Consider the following 16,673-nt stretch of genomic DNA (forward strand, 5'->3'; position numbering starts at 1 on the left):
GACTACAATGCTCAAGACTAAACAGTCATTTTTTTAAAAGGGTGGGGCGTCTTTATACGTCTCTGTACAACCGAAACCTCATTTCGCTGCAGCCATCTTGCCCGGTGCATCCAGTGTGAATAAACTCTGAAATTTGAATATTAAGCTTGCAGCAAACCTGGGTATTTATCCACCAAAGGTGACATGATTGAATTCTGAAAAGGATTATCTGTAATTTAAGACAAAGTATGCTTTCTAGTATGAAAAATTCGGTGAAAACATATCGTCCCGGCGAGATGTTATACCCTCTTCTACTTCTCCCGGAATGACAGCTGAAGCCATTGGTACCGCCTTTTAGCAGGCAGAGCAGCCAATCACCGTTCAGAGAACTCCCCGGTCTGAGGACTTTTGGCCATTGTACGCAGGCGCACGTCAGTTAGTAAGTACCTCACTTTTCACAAGCTCGCAGGAGTGCGAAGATGGCGGTTGGCCCCAGTCTGCTGGATGAACTCTTTTCACAGACGGGGGAGAATAAAGCGGTAGTTTGCCATCCTCCACGGTCTGTAGAGTCACAGCTGTCCTTGTTTATTAGTTTGAGTTGGCACGAGGCAGCTGTTAATTACATGGTATTAGTTCCGGGACGGGGGGGTAGCTCGAGCTAATGTCCAGCTGGGACTTGGTCAAGACGGTTGCTAAAGCAGGTACGCTGTAACTACTAATATTGTTTTCCTTATTTGTTCTCTGAGAACAAGCGAGAAGCAAGCGCCGGAGTTGGCAGAGAAAAGCAACAGACGTACAGTAGTCTTCCCCCATCACATTCGAGCGTGTGTTACTCCCGGTTAAACTAGTTGAAGTGCAGGTTGGGGTCTCCGCTTAGCGACTTCCCAATGGTTCAGCCATGGACGCATCGACAGGCAGCACCGACACCAAAAGGGGACACGAGCCGGGAAAACCACTTGTTGTCGGTGACGGTATAAGTTTCCCTCCTAACCAGCCGGGGAAAGTGGCTTCATACTCTGTGCAGACTTTTAATGGGAGCCAAACTATGAACTCTCACAATTCAGGAAGCGTTACCCCTCTGGAGGGGGCGAAAGCGACAAGTGGCACTGGTAACAACAACAACAGCAGCAGCAGCACTGTGATATCAGCCGCGGCTGGCAGCACCGGAGCAGTGCTGTCAAAAGGGCTGACCGGCGTCTCATTGCCCCCCTCGTCAAACAGTGTCATTCAGACGCCGCTAATGAATTCGGACGGTGTTTCTGCTGCGAGCCAAGCAGCAGGACCCACGGTGACACTTGTCAGGCCGCCTATGCAAACAGCCGGGTCGGGCACAACTTTGAACGGCAGCAGTACCGCGAGTCCCGCCGTGGCTGCGAATGCATCGAATCAGACGGGTATTGGCACGCAAAATCCGCCGGTAAACAATGGGCAGCCCGTCAGCGCAGGTTCGCACATCATTAAAGCAGAGCCGCCAACAACGATAATCCAGTCAGCACCGCAGTCCGCTGCTGCTCCCGCCGCCGCCAGCTCCATCAGTGCTCCCAGACCTCTTGGCATGGCAGCCGCAGGTGCGCCCGGGATCACGACCCAGATGCTGGCTCCGAGGCTCCCACAGACCTCTCCGGGACAGCCCAGTGTACACAACATCCAGATACCCCCGGGTAAGTGAGGTTGAGCTGTCATTTAGCATTTTATAAGTTATTACAAGTTTAAACAAAAAACTAATTATGTAAGTTTCCCAAATTTATGAACTGTAACTATAACGCTTATCTTTAAAATCAACATATATAATAATACTTTATTTGCATAAACAAATGTTACAAAGTGCTTCACAGAATAATAATAAAAAAAAAATCAGTGAAGCAGCCCATCATAATTCACACAAAAATAAAGCACAAACTACTTTTTTAAGTTTTTTGCTGTTGCTCTCACACACCTTTCTGTTTCACTTCAGGTATGGTGCTAGTGCGCAGCGAGAGCGGGCAGCTGTTGGTGATTCCTCAGCAGACTCTGGCCCAAATGCAAGCGCAGGCGCAGGGAGGCATGGTACCTCGGACCGCCACGCCAACAAATGTGTCTGCGGCACAGGTATTTTTGGTTTGGGGTTTCAGGAAACTGTCTGTATATTTTAATCTAGAAGGAAACTGGTAAAACAGTCTAGTTGTTAGTCTGTGATTACTTTTTTTTTTTTTTTTTTTTTTAGGCTCCTGGAGCCACAATCATCAGCCGACAAGTATCTCCCGGCACCATCATCCGACCAGGCTGTCCGCCCCCAGTATCACTCGCTGCAACCACTGCTCTTCACAGAGCGCCCATCCTGCCGGTGTGTAGATGCTCTCTATGTACAGGATTCTACAAACGTGTTCTCTTTTAATAATATGATGCTTTAAACTTTGATTTATATTAAGTATTATAATCGCCAGGCTTATAAGCAAAGGATTTAGTTCTTGATGTCTCATTTGCACTTCAAATTTACCATTTTATTAATGTAATTTGCCGTAAAACTGCAGACCTGGGCAGTTTTACCTCGTACCTGGAATTTACTTGACATTTTTCACAAACAAAATACTTTGCACATGTAAGAACTAAAAAAAAATGCTTGTTTTTCTTTCCAAAGTGGCTCAGTATCAGTCAGATTTTCTGAACTTCAGCTGTCAAGTCTTGTTATAGAGTCTCAGATGGACTTTGTGAAACTCCAATACATTGGTACTCTGACTGCATTTCATTAGATGTTTAAGACTTGGAGAAACTGGACTTAATGGCGGTTATTGTGAAGGCAGTTGGTCGAATTTCATGTAGAGGTCATCAACGTAAAAATGGATAAATACAAATGCAAACCGCAATTTAGACTTTGATTTGTAAATAGATGTAAAATCCATTATCAGTTTCCTTCCGTTTAACGATAATGAAGTACTTTGTGTTGTGCAAAAATACATTATTGAAGTTTGTAAAATGACAATATGAAAAGGTCTGGGAATGTGGATACGTTACCAATGTATTATGCTCCGTTTAAGCAAACCAAAGCTTTTAATGTGTATTTACATAATTACAGCATAACATATTTATTATGCATTATATCCAATAGAAATTATTGCTATGTACAATGCATGGCTCAAAACTGCTAATTTGCATTCTGCTTTTGCATTGATACAATATGTGTGAATATATACATATTTATGTAATTATTAAACTAAATGCAGTACAGCACCATCAGGCTGCAGTGGGGTTTTTCCCAGAAACAAAAACCCCCAACAGATTTCATGCAAAATAGTATTATTATTATTAAACATGTCTGGTTTGCTCTATGGAGCATTTTACCTGCTGTGCTGTAACAAAATATATTTCTAACCAACTAGGACTTCAAAGTTCTGAGGTCGTCCTCTACAGGCTTTTATTCTGGTTCATTTTTTTAAGACGCACGTTTGTTTGTTTTTGTCTCTTCCCAGAGCTCTGTAGGGGCCACAGTGCCAGGACTGGCCCCTAGAACGCTCACTCCAACACCTGGGACCACGGTTACCTCTGTAACTGTGAGCAAGGTAAGAAGTGCTCACTTCAAACACTTCTTTCAAAATGGCTTATAGGGGTAGTAGTATTATTTGAGACTTTGGGCTTGTTTAAAATGCGGATCGTCTCTGTTTGCCATAGGAGACAATGGAGAATGTAAAGAAATGCAAGAACTTCCTGTCTACACTGATCAAGCTGGCATCCAGCGGGAAACAGTCCACAGAGACTGCAGCGACTGTGAGGGAGCTGGTCAAAGACCTGCTGGTGAGTGTGCTTCATACAGTGACAACTTTACATTTACATTTGCAATTGAACAAGATTCCCAGAGACACTAACAAAGATTCCCAGAGACACTAACATTTACGGGCTTACTTTCCTGTAAGCCCGTAAATGTAAGCCCTTAGATTTTTTGATGTTTTCCCAGGAAGACAAGCTGGAAGCTGAAGAGTTCACCAGTAGATTGTACAAAGAGCTTAACTCCTCACCCCAACCATACCTAGTGCCTTTCCTGAAGGTGAGAACGCCCATGTGCTTCTGTCACGTTTAAAGCTTTCAGCCAACAGCAGCACACTTTAAGGTTGTTTCTATGCTGCGGCTTCACCTTAAATCATTTGGCTACTTTTATTAATTTGGTAGAGAAGCCTCCCAGCCTTGAGGCAGCTCACCCCAGACTCGGCAGCCTTCATCCAGCAGAGTCAGCTTCCTCAGCCGGCCTCGGTGGCCGTCTCCTCCACCTCAGCCACCTGCACCACGGTGGTCCTGGGCAGCCCTGGCCCCCGCCTCACGACTCCGGGCAGCAGACCCCAACTTCAGCCAACAGTCAGTCAAGGACAGACGACGTCACTGGTAACAATGCGCAGCATTAATCTCAGTGTTTCATAGCAGTTACAGTGTAAAACCTGAAGGAAATCATTCCACACTATGACGATTGTCAATGAACCATGTCGACTCAAATGTCTTGTTCAGTCATAATCGTAAGAGTGTCGGGGAAAAAACTATCATGTTCAGTCTTCTTACTGTTCGTGCCAAAATTTGTTTATCATTATTAAAAGTGCAAAAATATGAAATAGCTAATAGTCAAATTTTTCTAGAAAAAAGAGCCCTAAATCATTTCAGATCCAAAACATTAAGTGTCTCACGTTTGTGTAAATTACAAAAAAAAAGGCATGTAACTTCTCAAATCTTTAGTATTCTTGCATTGCAGAAAACGTCAAGTAGAGGAGCATCCTGATCCTAACGAACCGGAACAATGTAACAACAGCTTGCTACAGTTGATTATTTTTACACTATGATAATCTGCACCAGTGTTAAATCTAGAATGCCGCCATCTAAATGTTTCCCCATTTTAGAAACATTGTTGAATGTGATATTTTCTATGTTTAATTTGTGTTTGTGCTCGTCTTCGCCGCTCGGCTTTAATGAAACAGTTTCTCCCTGAAGCTGTTCTTTCCATCGTCTCGAATCAAGCCGAGTTAAACAGGCCACACAAAATGAAGGCGGGGAGGAGAATAGTTAGTTTTATTGAGAGTGGGCGGTGCACTGCTGGGGGCGGGGGAGAAGTGAACTACAAAAATAACGTATGGAAAATCTCTACTTATCACTCTATAATCATCTGATGGGTCCAGAATTACAACTGTGCATTTTTTTTATGTTATTTGTTAAGTAGTTTGGAAAGGTAGCCCATTTTCAGCAACAAGACAATACAAAGTGCTTTACAGGAATTAAAATGAATACAAACAAAATAAACCAAAGGAAAGAGCAAAAGAAGAGAAAGTATCTAATGTTGATCCAAAGTATGTAAACTTGTTGCTCCTGTTCAGGGTTGCTAAGTATCCTCTGGTCTAAATCCATTTCTGGGTTCGAAGAATATGAGTCTAGAAAGTAGTCTACTAATGTTGATCCAAAGTATATAAACTAGATAAACTAGATACTCCTATTCAGGGTTAATAGATAAGTATAAGTAAGTATCCTCTGGTCTATTTCCTTTTCTGGGCTGGAAGAACAGGAGTCTAAAACGTAGTTGCTGCGGTAGTTTTTCTGGATTCTAAGTTTGAAATGGGGAGGAAAAACACCACATGCCTTTTGATCCATGTGCATTGGATGGAATCAATAGCTGCCATTTAATCTGGTTATAATGTATGGGTATTAAACCCCCCCCAGGTTCTCCAGCCTCAGCAGCAAAGAGCAATGCTGAGACCTCAGGTAACTCTACCCACCACCCCCATGATGGCTCTGCGGAATCAAACCCCGGGTCGGATCATGGTGGGACAGCAGCAAGTGCAGCTTAAAGAGCTGCAGCCAGGTGAGGCGTCACCCTGACAACGCCGTTGTTTTTGTTTCTGTGTCTTTCTGCATCCACGTAGTTTAATCTCTCATTTCTCCCCCATCCCCTCTGCTACACACATTGCAGCGGTTCAACTGAGACCCGAGGTGACGCTTGTTTCCAGGCAAGTCTCCGCCGTTGCCTTGACGCAGGCACAGAAGAACAAGCTGAAAGAAGCGGGTGGCACTTTCAAGTGAGACTCTTCATCTCTTTTTCTGCTCTTGGTTTCGTGCCTTGCGAAAAGCACAGACGCCATTTGAGCATTTTCAAAGAAGCGTCGAGTCACAACCCGCAAATTATTATTTTTGATTTGGTCCTAAAAAGAAAAGGCACCGACAGTCATAAGATTTCTGCTGACTTCTTCAGGCAGTAGAAACTCTCTTTTTTTTCATCACCCAAACTCTTTTATTAAATGAGTCTTGTGCAGAAGTTGGTGATGTTTTCAAGTTGGTATACAAAGATGAACCCAAAGTGATAGAAAACTACAGACCCAACTGTGTCATGTAATAGGCCAACATGAATGACCATAATGGGGCACATTTGTAAAGTCGAAGGAAAAATATACATGTTTCAGAATTAATGTGAAATGTGTCTCACACATCTCTGTTTATCCCCCTTCAGTACTTTCCACTCATTATTGCATTTGAAACTTTTAAATTATAGTCCAGAAACCAACATCCGCAGAAAAAGCATGTATCAATCCTCTGTTTGTGTATGTTTCATGTTTTTTTGTTGTTTTTTTTTTAGTTTTAAAAATAAAAATGATTGTTCTTTAACCACAAACTTTCTATTGCAGGTATTTATTGAATATTGTTAAATTGTCATTTGTGGCCCTAGACGAGTTTTACTCTGTAATCCTTTTGCATTTAGCTTCATTCCTATCAACTTTAATCAATTTGAAGAAAACCATTCCCACAGCATGATCCTGCCACCACCATGTTTAGTAAAAAGGACTGACTTTTCAAATGCTAATCCATATTTAAATGGCCTCCCAGGTCAAATTATTTACTAACTTATCACATTAAATCTAAATAAAATACACTATACGGTTTGCTGATGCGACATGACAACATGTGGATATTTTCAATCGGCATACATAACTGCACTCGCCATCATAAACAGTTCTGTATCAATCTAATTTTGTGAAGAGAGATGGATGTAAAATTATTGCAGAAAAAGCAAATGAGTCTTGCCGAACAACAACGTTGACTGTCAGACACTGCAACCACAACACGTCTGCTTCTTCATCAGCAGAGATGACGACGACATCAACGACGTGGCCTCCATGGCGGGAGTGAATCTATCAGAGGAGAGCGCTAACATCCTGGCAACTAACTCCGGACTCGTCGGCGCGGTGACGCATTCCTGCAAGGACGAGGCCTTCCTCTCCTACGCCTTGCTGCAGAGGAGAATGCTGGAGATCGGTGAGGCTCTGGTCCTTCCTGACCGAACGAGAGCCTCCGGTCGGTCGGTCTCTCACCGCACCGTTTGTTTCGTCCTCCAGGTATGAAGTATGGCGTTACGGAGCTCGGCACCGAGGTGGTGAATTACGTCTCCCACGCCACCCAGCAGCGACTTCTGAACTTACTTGAAAAAGTCTCCCAAGTAGCCCAGCAGAAAAACATCAATTTCAAGGTTTGTTGATGAATTACACCAAATCAAGATGATTAGCAGAGCACATTTCATCAAGAAGGCAGCTCAAAGTGCCTTACATCATAATATAGAACCAATTATGAAACATAACCATGTCATTTTGTCAGATGCCGTCATCAAAATCACCATTACACATAAAAAATGTTGATCAGTGTTCCATTTACCATTAATCAAAGGCAACTTTCAGCTTTTTAGCCTTGATTTAAAGGAGCTCAGTTTGTTCAACATTAGCAGGGCATAGAAGATTAATGCTGCATCTCCACCAGATTTCTCAAAGAGGCAGCTTCTTTGAGCTGCCCCTTTAAGACAGCTCATCAAAAACATACTGGGAGTGTTGCCTGTATTCTTCCATGCATGTTAGAGAAAGCTTCTTAATGAGACGGAGGCCCAATTTCAAGGCGTTAAATTATGTCAGTTTTTTTTTTTTTCACATCACATATACATGTTTTTATGATGAACTTGACTGTGCTATAAATGGAAGAAAACATAATACGGCTTTAAAACGATTACCGGTATGTCAGCATTGACTTCTTCTGAGGTAGCATTGTATCGATGACGTCTTTTAGCAGGAGGATGACAGCTATGAGCAGAGCAGCGACGTTCGGACTCAGCTGAAGTTCTTTGAGCAGCTTGACCAGCTGGAGAAGCAGCGAAAGGAAGAGCAGGAGAGGGAGATCCTGCTGAAGGCAGCTAAGGTACGCTGTCATGAATCTAGAGAACGAAACCTTCATTAACACACACATGCCTGTTGTTGTTTTTAGCCGCCTGTTACATTTTTGTGTTCACCATAAACAGCCGTCTTAAATGTTTTGCCTACATACGATGTTTTAGTCACTTGACAGCTTTTCAGTTGACTCGAGAGCGCCTTACGGTTTGACCCCAGGGTCGGCCGGGATTGATTTATGACTCGACAACAGGGAGCCCGCTGCCAGCAAGCGTCCTAATTGGTATTTGGGTTGAATTTCTAACGTCAGATTTAACCACATGATATTAAATACGTAATGATTCATAGATTTTAGTTTGTTGAAGCCAGAATGTGTAAAAAACTTTCAGCTCTAGAAGAGTAAGCTTAAAGAAAACGAACCCTCTCTGCATTTCAAAGTTTACATTTGAACTTCTGGCTGTTGCTGTTTTGTTGAGAACAATTTCAACTGTCCAGGATTTCTGTGAGGACTTAAAGTCTGAAATTGATTCACCTTAGTTTTGGGGCTTTAGGACTTTACGTTTACGTAAAAAGTAATTAATCTATTACTAAATTATTTGACGACTATTGATTAATTTGTTCAGCCCTACAGTCATATCTATATACTGCAGAGTCTAAAGTTCAGCTGATAGTTATCTATACACCTGGCTTATTTTGTTTTTAAATGACTCTCTTAATGCTCAGAGAGTTGTTTCTGATAGAGATCAGGCGGCCGTCTCTCAAAAGGGAATTTGACAATGTAAAAAGGGGCATCAATATAAAAATATATACATTTTGGGGTTGTTGTTTTTCTTTTTTTACATTTTGATAAAACAAAAATGTTTCAAGTACTATGAAAAGTCTTGTCTGCAATCATCAGGGCAATCCTTCTGATAATCCCCAATTTGTTGGTATTTACAGTATTAATTGTGGTGATACGCTCTTAACATTTTTTTTTTTGTTGAAAGGCCTCTTTGCCATAACCCTAATCTCCACAGATTCTCAATCATGCTTAAGTAGATCAAAGTGACTTCAGAAAATGAAACCCATCATTGTCATCATTTACCACAGACTGTACGTCTGCTTGTTGTCGTTTTGTGCCACCTGTTGCATTTCTGTCTTTACAGTAAACAGTTGACTTAACACTGTGACTCTGCTGGGGTTAGATTTAACAAGTGGTTTTAAATGGTGCAACACATCAAACTCTGATTATTTAATAAGAGCTTTTTAATTGACACCTCTTGCCTTTTTATTATCTTGTGCAAAAATAAGTGGATTTTTTATTTATTTATTTTTGCCTGTTTTTTTTTTCTAGTTATTGCACGGTTATATAAGCAGTATCTTATTCTTTATGCTTTGCTGTTGACGTCAAACTGCAATCGAAGTGTCTTAAATAAACAACGACTTTTCTTCATGTCGGCCTTTCAGTCCCGAGCGCGGCAAGAGGATCCGGAGCAGCTGCGTTTGAAACAGAAGGCGAAAGAGGTACGAGTTGAGGCGGAGCACGGTCTGCAGGTCTCTCTGTCACGTTTACGACTGATTCAGTTTTTGGTGAGCGTATGTGTGTGTGTGTTTCTGTGTGTGTTGTCCAGATGCAGCAGCAGGAGCTGGCTCAGATGAGACAGAGGGAGGCCAACCTGACTGCTTTGGCAGCCATTGGTCCCAGGAAGAAGAAGAAGAACCTGGACTCTCCATCCTCATCTGCTTCAGCTGAGGTAACAATGAAGACAGTAATTAATGTTTGCACGATTTATGCCTGTGCACCTGCAGCAGCCAGGGCCGGATGCATTAGGATTCTGGGTCATCTCTCTCTCTCTCTCTCTCTATTTTTTTTTCCCACCTATCCTGTTCTTATTAGCGCAACATCAGGGAAAAACTAAAAAGCAATAGTCGGATAATATTCTGTAATTGCATGTTTTGGTTATTATTTGACAGCACAATTAATAAGTTTATCATAGTTTATCTTTTCACACAGAGTCTCGCAACAAATATTTAGAGCATTTAAACTTTTTCTCAAAGTCAAAAACTTTTATGCATTTAAATAGCATCTAGTAAACAAAAAGTATCGCATAATTGACATTGATCATTGTAAAAACGATGCATGGCTTTCAGTTGCAAGTCTTTAGAGGTATGTTTCCTCTAGTCTTTAAAATGTGGAGAGTTTTGGAGGACTGTGCACGTTTTTTTTTTTAACAGACGTCTTTTTGCCCATCTTTCAAAATGCCCAGATTTATGGATTGGACAAATGCAGCTCCTGCAGAGTTATATTGGCTCATCTGACTTCTCTGATTAATATTTCCCTTGCTCAGTCTTGGTGGACAATCAGGTTTTGATACATTTGTGAACTTAATCATCATTTCCCCTACCATTTACCATTATGTCCAATTTTGTGTTGGCCTATCATATTTCTGTCACGACAACAAATTTTGCTGGACCACAAATTATGCCAGAAAGTATTGTGATAAACAATAACAATGTCATTTTGAGAACATTTTTCAACTAATATAATGATAATACTAGAACACCATCTCAAAAATCAAGAACATTTGACACTGGGACTGGAAAACATTTTAAAAATCCAAAATAACTAAACAAAACAACTGAGACAACAATAATTAAAATAGATTATGAAGCATCTGGAACCATTTCAAAAAATATTAATCAGTCCTCTTGGACAGGGAAAACAGACAAAAGAGCCAGGTAGGATTTTTATATGAAAAAAAAAAGGTGCAAACTAACTACTTCAAAGTGGATGTCAAATGTTTCCAGTGTTTTTCAAAATGGCGGCTTTTCAACAATATTAAAAGGGAAGTGTCTTTTTAAAGATTATTGTCCAAGTCGAAATTATCAAGGTCATTTTTAATTTAGCGTGTGATGAATTGATTTATTGCTTGTCACGACAGGATTACCCCATCACAAAATAAAAAAATAAAAAAAATCACACTGAAGGTTGAGGTTGTAATGTGATTAAAACGTTAAAAAAAGAGATATGAATACTTTAGCAAGGCACTGTCATCAACAGATCCTTTCTGAGAGTCACTAAGTGTATTTATAGCTCCAGTTTGAAACATTCTTTTTGTTAATGGTTACAAATGTTAGCGGTGAGAGTCGAGCCTGCTTCTCGGTGGCCGTGTTGGTGATAGAAAGCTGAGTTTGTCACCAGCTGTCACCGGCGGTCCTCACCAACTGCTCGAGCAGAGAAACTTGCAGAGCGACGGCTCTCATTAGGTCAAGCAGAGCTCTGTTCTCACTGCAACCGTCAGCTGACTCCTGTAAACACACATCAAACAAGTTTGATCCACATAATGAAATGACACATTCATTTTGGATTGTCATCCTTTATTCTCCCTGTTCTTGTGAAGAAAAACTTCAGTTGTTTTTTTTTTGGAGGAAACTGTTCATTGGCCTTTGAGAATTTGCCCTTCCTACTGCTTTTAGTGCAGTTTAATGTTACAGCTAACGCTTTATGGCACACTTGGAGAGGTGTCACTTTTATTAAAATCGCAAAATATTCACATTGACTTCTCACCTTGCACTAAAAGGTGTTTCAACATATCTTTTTTTATTACCTTCTATCTCCTTTAAATGGTTTTACTTCTGCTTTGCCAACATGATCATTCGTTTTGGTTGAGCTAACGGTCTTTATGAGCTCCCTGGCTCATCGCTGATCAGTGTAATCTGCTTGTCTTTGGACAGTGGGTGGAATCTGGAAGAGAAGTGTGCTCAGAAGAACATGCAGGCTCTAACCCAGGGAAAGCCCCGGCCATATGGTGCTTTCTGTCCAAACACTCAGTTTGCTCTATGATACTCAGTTGCACGAGTAAAACCTAGAAAAAGAATAGTATAATGAAAAAAGTTCATTGTTTTTTTGTCACTCATTTCAGAAAGTGGGACTCATGTATTATATGGATGTGTTACACATACAACAGATATATTTAATGCTTTATTGTAGTTCCATTTGCTCTCAAAAATATGAAGACCTTAGATAATAAAGGGAATGATTCCAAAGTCCTGCAAAGGTATTCATACTGTTTGAACTTTTCCACATTTTGTCACTTTACAATCATATGAGACCTAAATAGAGGTTTCTTGGTCGACATGAAAATTCCTATATGAAGAAGTAACACCAAAATTGCGCATCAGTTCGAACCAAACAACATCCACAGTAAAACTTTTTGGTGGCAGCATCATTTTCTGGGTATACTGTTATACAAACCAGGGTGTCTGCGCGTCCTTAAACAGTCTTAAATTCATGTATCTAAAATGAAGGCCTTAAAATGTCTTACTAAAATGTAATATGACCTTTAATATAACAGTCACATGTCTTAAATGGTGTCTTAGCAGCAGGGTTAAATCTCAGGCAAAAGTCTGAGTTGCACTCAGACATCGTTGCGTTCCGTGACTTCGCTGTTGAAGCTACTGGTAATTCACAGCTAATGTACACTTGCTAGCTAGCTTTTTGCATCTGTTATGGGTAAGTGGAAATTTACCACCAATTGGACGATGTTCGTACATTTCTGTCGTGATACAGGTCTTGCGGTACAGTCTTAAAAAGTCTTAAATTTGAGTTGGTAAAAACCTGCAGATACCCTACAAGCTGTACAATGAGTGCTTTACATTGAATCAAAGTGTCATATTTTAAATGTTGTCCAATGAAAAGACATAAGGTATGTACAAAAATGTAATTGAGCGTACTCACTTTTGTAGCACACTATGTGCTTTTTCCACTCACTGCACAGTTATGCACTAGCACGTTTGTAGTTGTAACGTCACTTATCGCAGAAATGTTGTCAAGCGCCGTCAGCATCGCTCACCGTTTCCTTCTTCCTTAACTTCTCCACATCTTTCAGGGGTCCGGAACAGGCTTGTCTCTAACCGGCGCCGCTGGTTCCTCGGGCTCCAGACTCACTCGACAGCGCATCACGCGTGTCAATCTCAGGGACCTGCTCTTCTGCCTGGAGAACGAGAGATTTACCAGTCGCTCTCATTTCCTTTACAAGGGCTTTCTCAAATAGCCTTGATGTTTGAGAAAGAGAGAGAGAGAGAGAGATAGAGAGAGAGTAGAGGGGGGAGGAGGGAGCGACGTGAGTGGAGAGACCAAAACGCTCCCTCTTGAGAAAGACTCCTTTGGGTAAAAAGGAGAGGAGACGATCTATTTGGTGCATTTAAAGGTTCTTTAGGTTCACCTGCTATCATAAAATACAATCGTAGCCATACTGGAAGGCCTCTCTACCTCCCTCCTCAAGTGATGCCTCTTTTCCTTCAGAGCAGTCGTTGACTGATGCCCCTTTATCTGCCCTGTTAAAACCTCCTTTTCTTTCAAGATGGTGCAAAAGTAAAACGTGTTTTATGAAGGTTTTATTTTGTGTGAACAAAAGACATAATGTACAATTGTGCACTGTATCATAGTTTGGTTTATTTTCTGAACATTCGTATGCAAGCTAGGCTTTAAAGCTATGGAAATCACTAGTATTAGACAACCGGTTTGTTTTTGTTTTGTTTTTCTTGAATGATGATTTCCTTCTAGTTTGTGTTGATTTTTAGTTTGATCTCCAAACTGTGTAACCTGCTGAGTTGCCTTCCTAACTATGAATAAGCCATACAACCATTCTCACACAATTAACCCTGCTGTAAGCTCACTCTGTTCATCTCCATTACTTTGCAGCATATTTAAAAATTTCCATCATATTTATTTACTAAAAATCAAAGTTTAAATTAATGTTTAGCTATTTATTTATTATGTGACGCTACAAGTGTGTCCTATTGCTTAAAGCTGGAAAAAAAAAATTAAAAGTACATCCACAACAGGATATGTTTGAAATGACGTTTTAGATTTCAGATGCTTAGAGTTGGGTGTTCTTTATTTTTAATCTATTCTTTAGATTTAAACTTAAAATTTCTAATTCTAATAGTTTTTTTAAGGCTTCTAACCTCTGTTGCTATACCAAACTTCTTCAATCTATTTTTGTAGCCTCCCAACACACATTTTTACTCCTGTTGCAAACTGACAGCTGTAATGTGACATTACTACTTTGGTGAGCTACTGGACAACCCTTTAGGTCTTTAGTGTGTCTGTCTTAAGAAACTAGAGTTTCTTCTTGTACATTTGTAAATGTTTCATCTAAAGTTTTACATACGGTTTTGTATAGAATTGAAAATTTATGCATACTGCATCAAGAAAATCTAAATTTCTCTACTGAAAAGTTTGAATAAAGGATGATTTTACATATTCCATGTATTGATGTTTTTTGCTTTGATTTTCACCAGGGGGCAGCATCTAAATATGTGCTGTATGTCTGTAAGGACTGCGAAGCTGTGTTACACAAAGGACCTAAACCCTTAACATCTGTAAAACCACCTGAAGTTCACTGTACGCGTCCCCTGCATGTGTGTGTGCGCGCGTGTGTGTGTGTGTGAGAAATGCAGCAACAATCACTCTGCTCAGAACGAAATCACACGCATGCAGCCTGCTTACCAGTCTGTCCGACTCTTTGTTGAGTCGTCTTGTTTAAGGCTGTCCCCATTATCAGCCCCTGCACGGTGCACTGGCAACAGCTGTCACATCAGCTGCTAACATTCGCCATAATAAACCATTTGCTGGAAATGATTAGGCCCATTCTTCCACTGGGAAAGCAGCCTGATGGTTTAATGATTGGGAGCAGAGCAGCTTTTTTTCTTTTGTGTATGTGTGTGAGTGTGTCTATGACGTCCATTATAAAGGAACGCTACACAGCTCACAAAAAAATGGATCCTCGTCCTTTTGACGTCTCAGATTTTGTCACCACAAGCCTAAAAGTATACATTATAGGGATTTTTTTGTTGTTTTGATAGACCAAAACTATAAGTGGCACTCAGTTGTGAAGTGGAATAAGGGTTCAGGGTTTTCATTCCTGTTTGGAATTAAAATTATGATATGTGGTGTACAGTTCTACTGATATACACTACTGACATATTTTCTACCAGCTTAGTCACATCTAGAAACATAGATTTCAAGATTTCCACAGATTTTTTAGGATTTAGATGTTGACTTTGACTGGACCATTCTAGCGCATCACTAGCTGAACATACATCTTATCTGACCAGAGCATTGTTTCTTTTCTTAGAGCTGCAACATGCAGTTCGTAGTATTTTTATTTATTTTATTTTGTTTTCTTGCCACTCTTCCATAAATTCAGGTTTATCTGAGCATGTAAGTTACTCTGACAGCTGTGGATCTCTGATGATTAATCGACCTGAAAAATAAAAGTGAAATCTTTCCAAATCACAACGTTTAAATGACTAAAATACATTACAACTTGCGGGTGCTAACCAACGATGTGGAGCTTTTCTTTTCCTTCAGGAAGATATATCCGGTAGCCACTAGATGGCAATATTTCATTCCCTTTATAAGGTTTATCTTGCTGACAGAGTCGTTCTCTTAAACATTAGGTTATAAAAGCATTCACCATTCAATACTTATATTTCCCTTTACTCATTAAGCACCCAGTCTGCTCGGTGACCCTGCATCATCGACTTTGCTGTGAATAATCAATCAAAAAAAAAAAAAAAAAAAAAAAAAAAAAAAAAGCCAAGAAGAAGAAAGCCAAACCGGGGTCTCTTTCTGGTTGTGGGAACCTCGTCGAGGCCCGAAAGCCTCTCAGGGCGTCAATGTTCGACGGCAGCGGGGACTCAGGTAAGGCCTCGGCCCTTGTGTCTCGGCCCAATCCAATATTTTTCCTGGTAATCCTCCCTTCCGCTCCTCAGCCCTGCTGCTCTTTTCCGAGTTAAGTCCACATAAGCTCCCACTTGAGTGCCAGAGGCAGAGCAGCGCCAGGGATGGTGCGGTTGCCTAGCGACGCCTCAGTCGCTGCACCTGAGGGTGTTGGGTAAACACCGCGAGCCTGCCAAAGGCAAGAGGAAACGAGTGACATCACCAGCCCGACACCCTCGCCTCCTCCCTTCGTGACATTTATTGCAAAAGGCTTTTATTAACGTCTTACACTCAGTGTCGCTGTTTCTGTTTTCACCCCGGGGTGAGATCATTAATGAGTCTCATGCAAGTTCAAATGTGTGCACATGCGCGCGCGCGTGTTCTTCTCAATTGTCACTTTTGTCAGATTCCAAGATGGGATTTGACTGATGTGATAGTTCCTCTCAGTGGGGCGTTTCTGCTGCACTTCCACGATAAGCCTCTAATCTAAAACAATCTTCCTTTGTTTACTCTCACAGAGAAGCTCATCGCGGTTTGCACTTTAACTCTGATTACGGCACGATCCCTATAGCTTTGTAAATACTAAAACTCAGATCATATTTTAGTGCGATGTTATCTTTGCAAGCTGGTGAATTAAAAAAAAAAATCCATTTGCAGTCGCGTCGCATTCATGCTGTGAGACAAATGCATTGGTAGTCGCTAAATTGTTTTATTCCTTTCAACACCACCTTCTCTAATGTTGATTAAGCCAGGGGCTTATGAATAAAAAATCTGCTGGAAGGGGTTCCGGGGAGGGAATATGATTGAGGTGAACTGATGTGGCACAATGTGATTCAGTCGGT

At 40.9% G+C, this 16,673-nt stretch overlaps 1 protein-coding gene and 1 long non-coding RNA gene across 3 annotated transcripts; one reads left to right on the forward strand and one right to left on the reverse strand.

The window, feature by feature from the left end:
• The first annotated feature begins 23 nt into the window (after positions 1 to 23).
• LOC103145803 (transcription initiation factor TFIID subunit 4-like) lies at positions 24 to 14,373 on the forward strand. 2 transcript variants are annotated; one of them, XM_007563396.2, is made up of 15 exons: positions 24 to 1,640; positions 1,934 to 2,067; positions 2,183 to 2,302; positions 3,426 to 3,515; positions 3,625 to 3,747; positions 3,908 to 3,997; positions 4,120 to 4,329; positions 5,644 to 5,785; positions 5,894 to 5,999; positions 7,058 to 7,230; positions 7,311 to 7,441; positions 8,026 to 8,154; positions 9,570 to 9,626; positions 9,734 to 9,856; positions 12,992 to 14,373. In XM_007563396.2, exons 1-15 carry the CDS (start codon positions 878 to 880, stop codon positions 13,154 to 13,156), a joined length of 2,556 nt encoding a protein of 851 aa, XP_007563458.1. In that variant the 5' UTR covers positions 24 to 877; the 3' UTR covers positions 13,157 to 14,373. The 2 variants fall into 2 exon arrangements, with proteins under 2 accessions (XP_007563458.1, XP_007563459.1); XM_007563397.2 differs by having other exon boundaries at positions 31 to 1,640; positions 7,061 to 7,230.
• Positions 10,322 to 16,079, reverse strand: LOC107837496 (uncharacterized). Its single transcript, XR_001663517.1, has 2 exons — positions 15,730 to 16,079; positions 10,322 to 13,096 (listed from the first exon to the last, which is right to left on the reverse strand). It is a non-coding gene; the product is annotated as an uncharacterized LOC107837496 (long non-coding RNA).
• Between the last annotated feature and the right edge of the window lie 594 nt (positions 16,080 to 16,673).

This window comes from Poecilia formosa, unplaced genomic scaffold, assembly GCF_000485575.1.
Source record: "Poecilia formosa unplaced genomic scaffold, Poecilia_formosa-5.1.2 Scaffold147, whole genome shotgun sequence".
Classification (NCBI taxonomy): domain Eukaryota; kingdom Metazoa; phylum Chordata; class Actinopteri; order Cyprinodontiformes; family Poeciliidae; genus Poecilia; species Poecilia formosa.

What these genes read in the sequence shown, in the direction of transcription:
- LOC103145803 (XM_007563396.2), top strand. Translation starts at nt 878, where the DNA reads ATGGACGCATCGACAGGCAGCACCGACACCAAAAGGGGACACGAGCCG. An exon ending in CAAATGTGTCTGCGGCACAG is followed by an intron (nt 2,068 to 2,182) that starts GTATTTTTGGTT and finishes TTTTTTTTTTAG; the next exon opens with GCTCCTGGAGCCACAATCAT. An exon ending in TCCTGCTGAAGGCAGCTAAG is followed by an intron (nt 8,155 to 9,569) that starts GTACGCTGTCAT and finishes TCGGCCTTTCAG; the next exon opens with TCCCGAGCGCGGCAAGAGGA.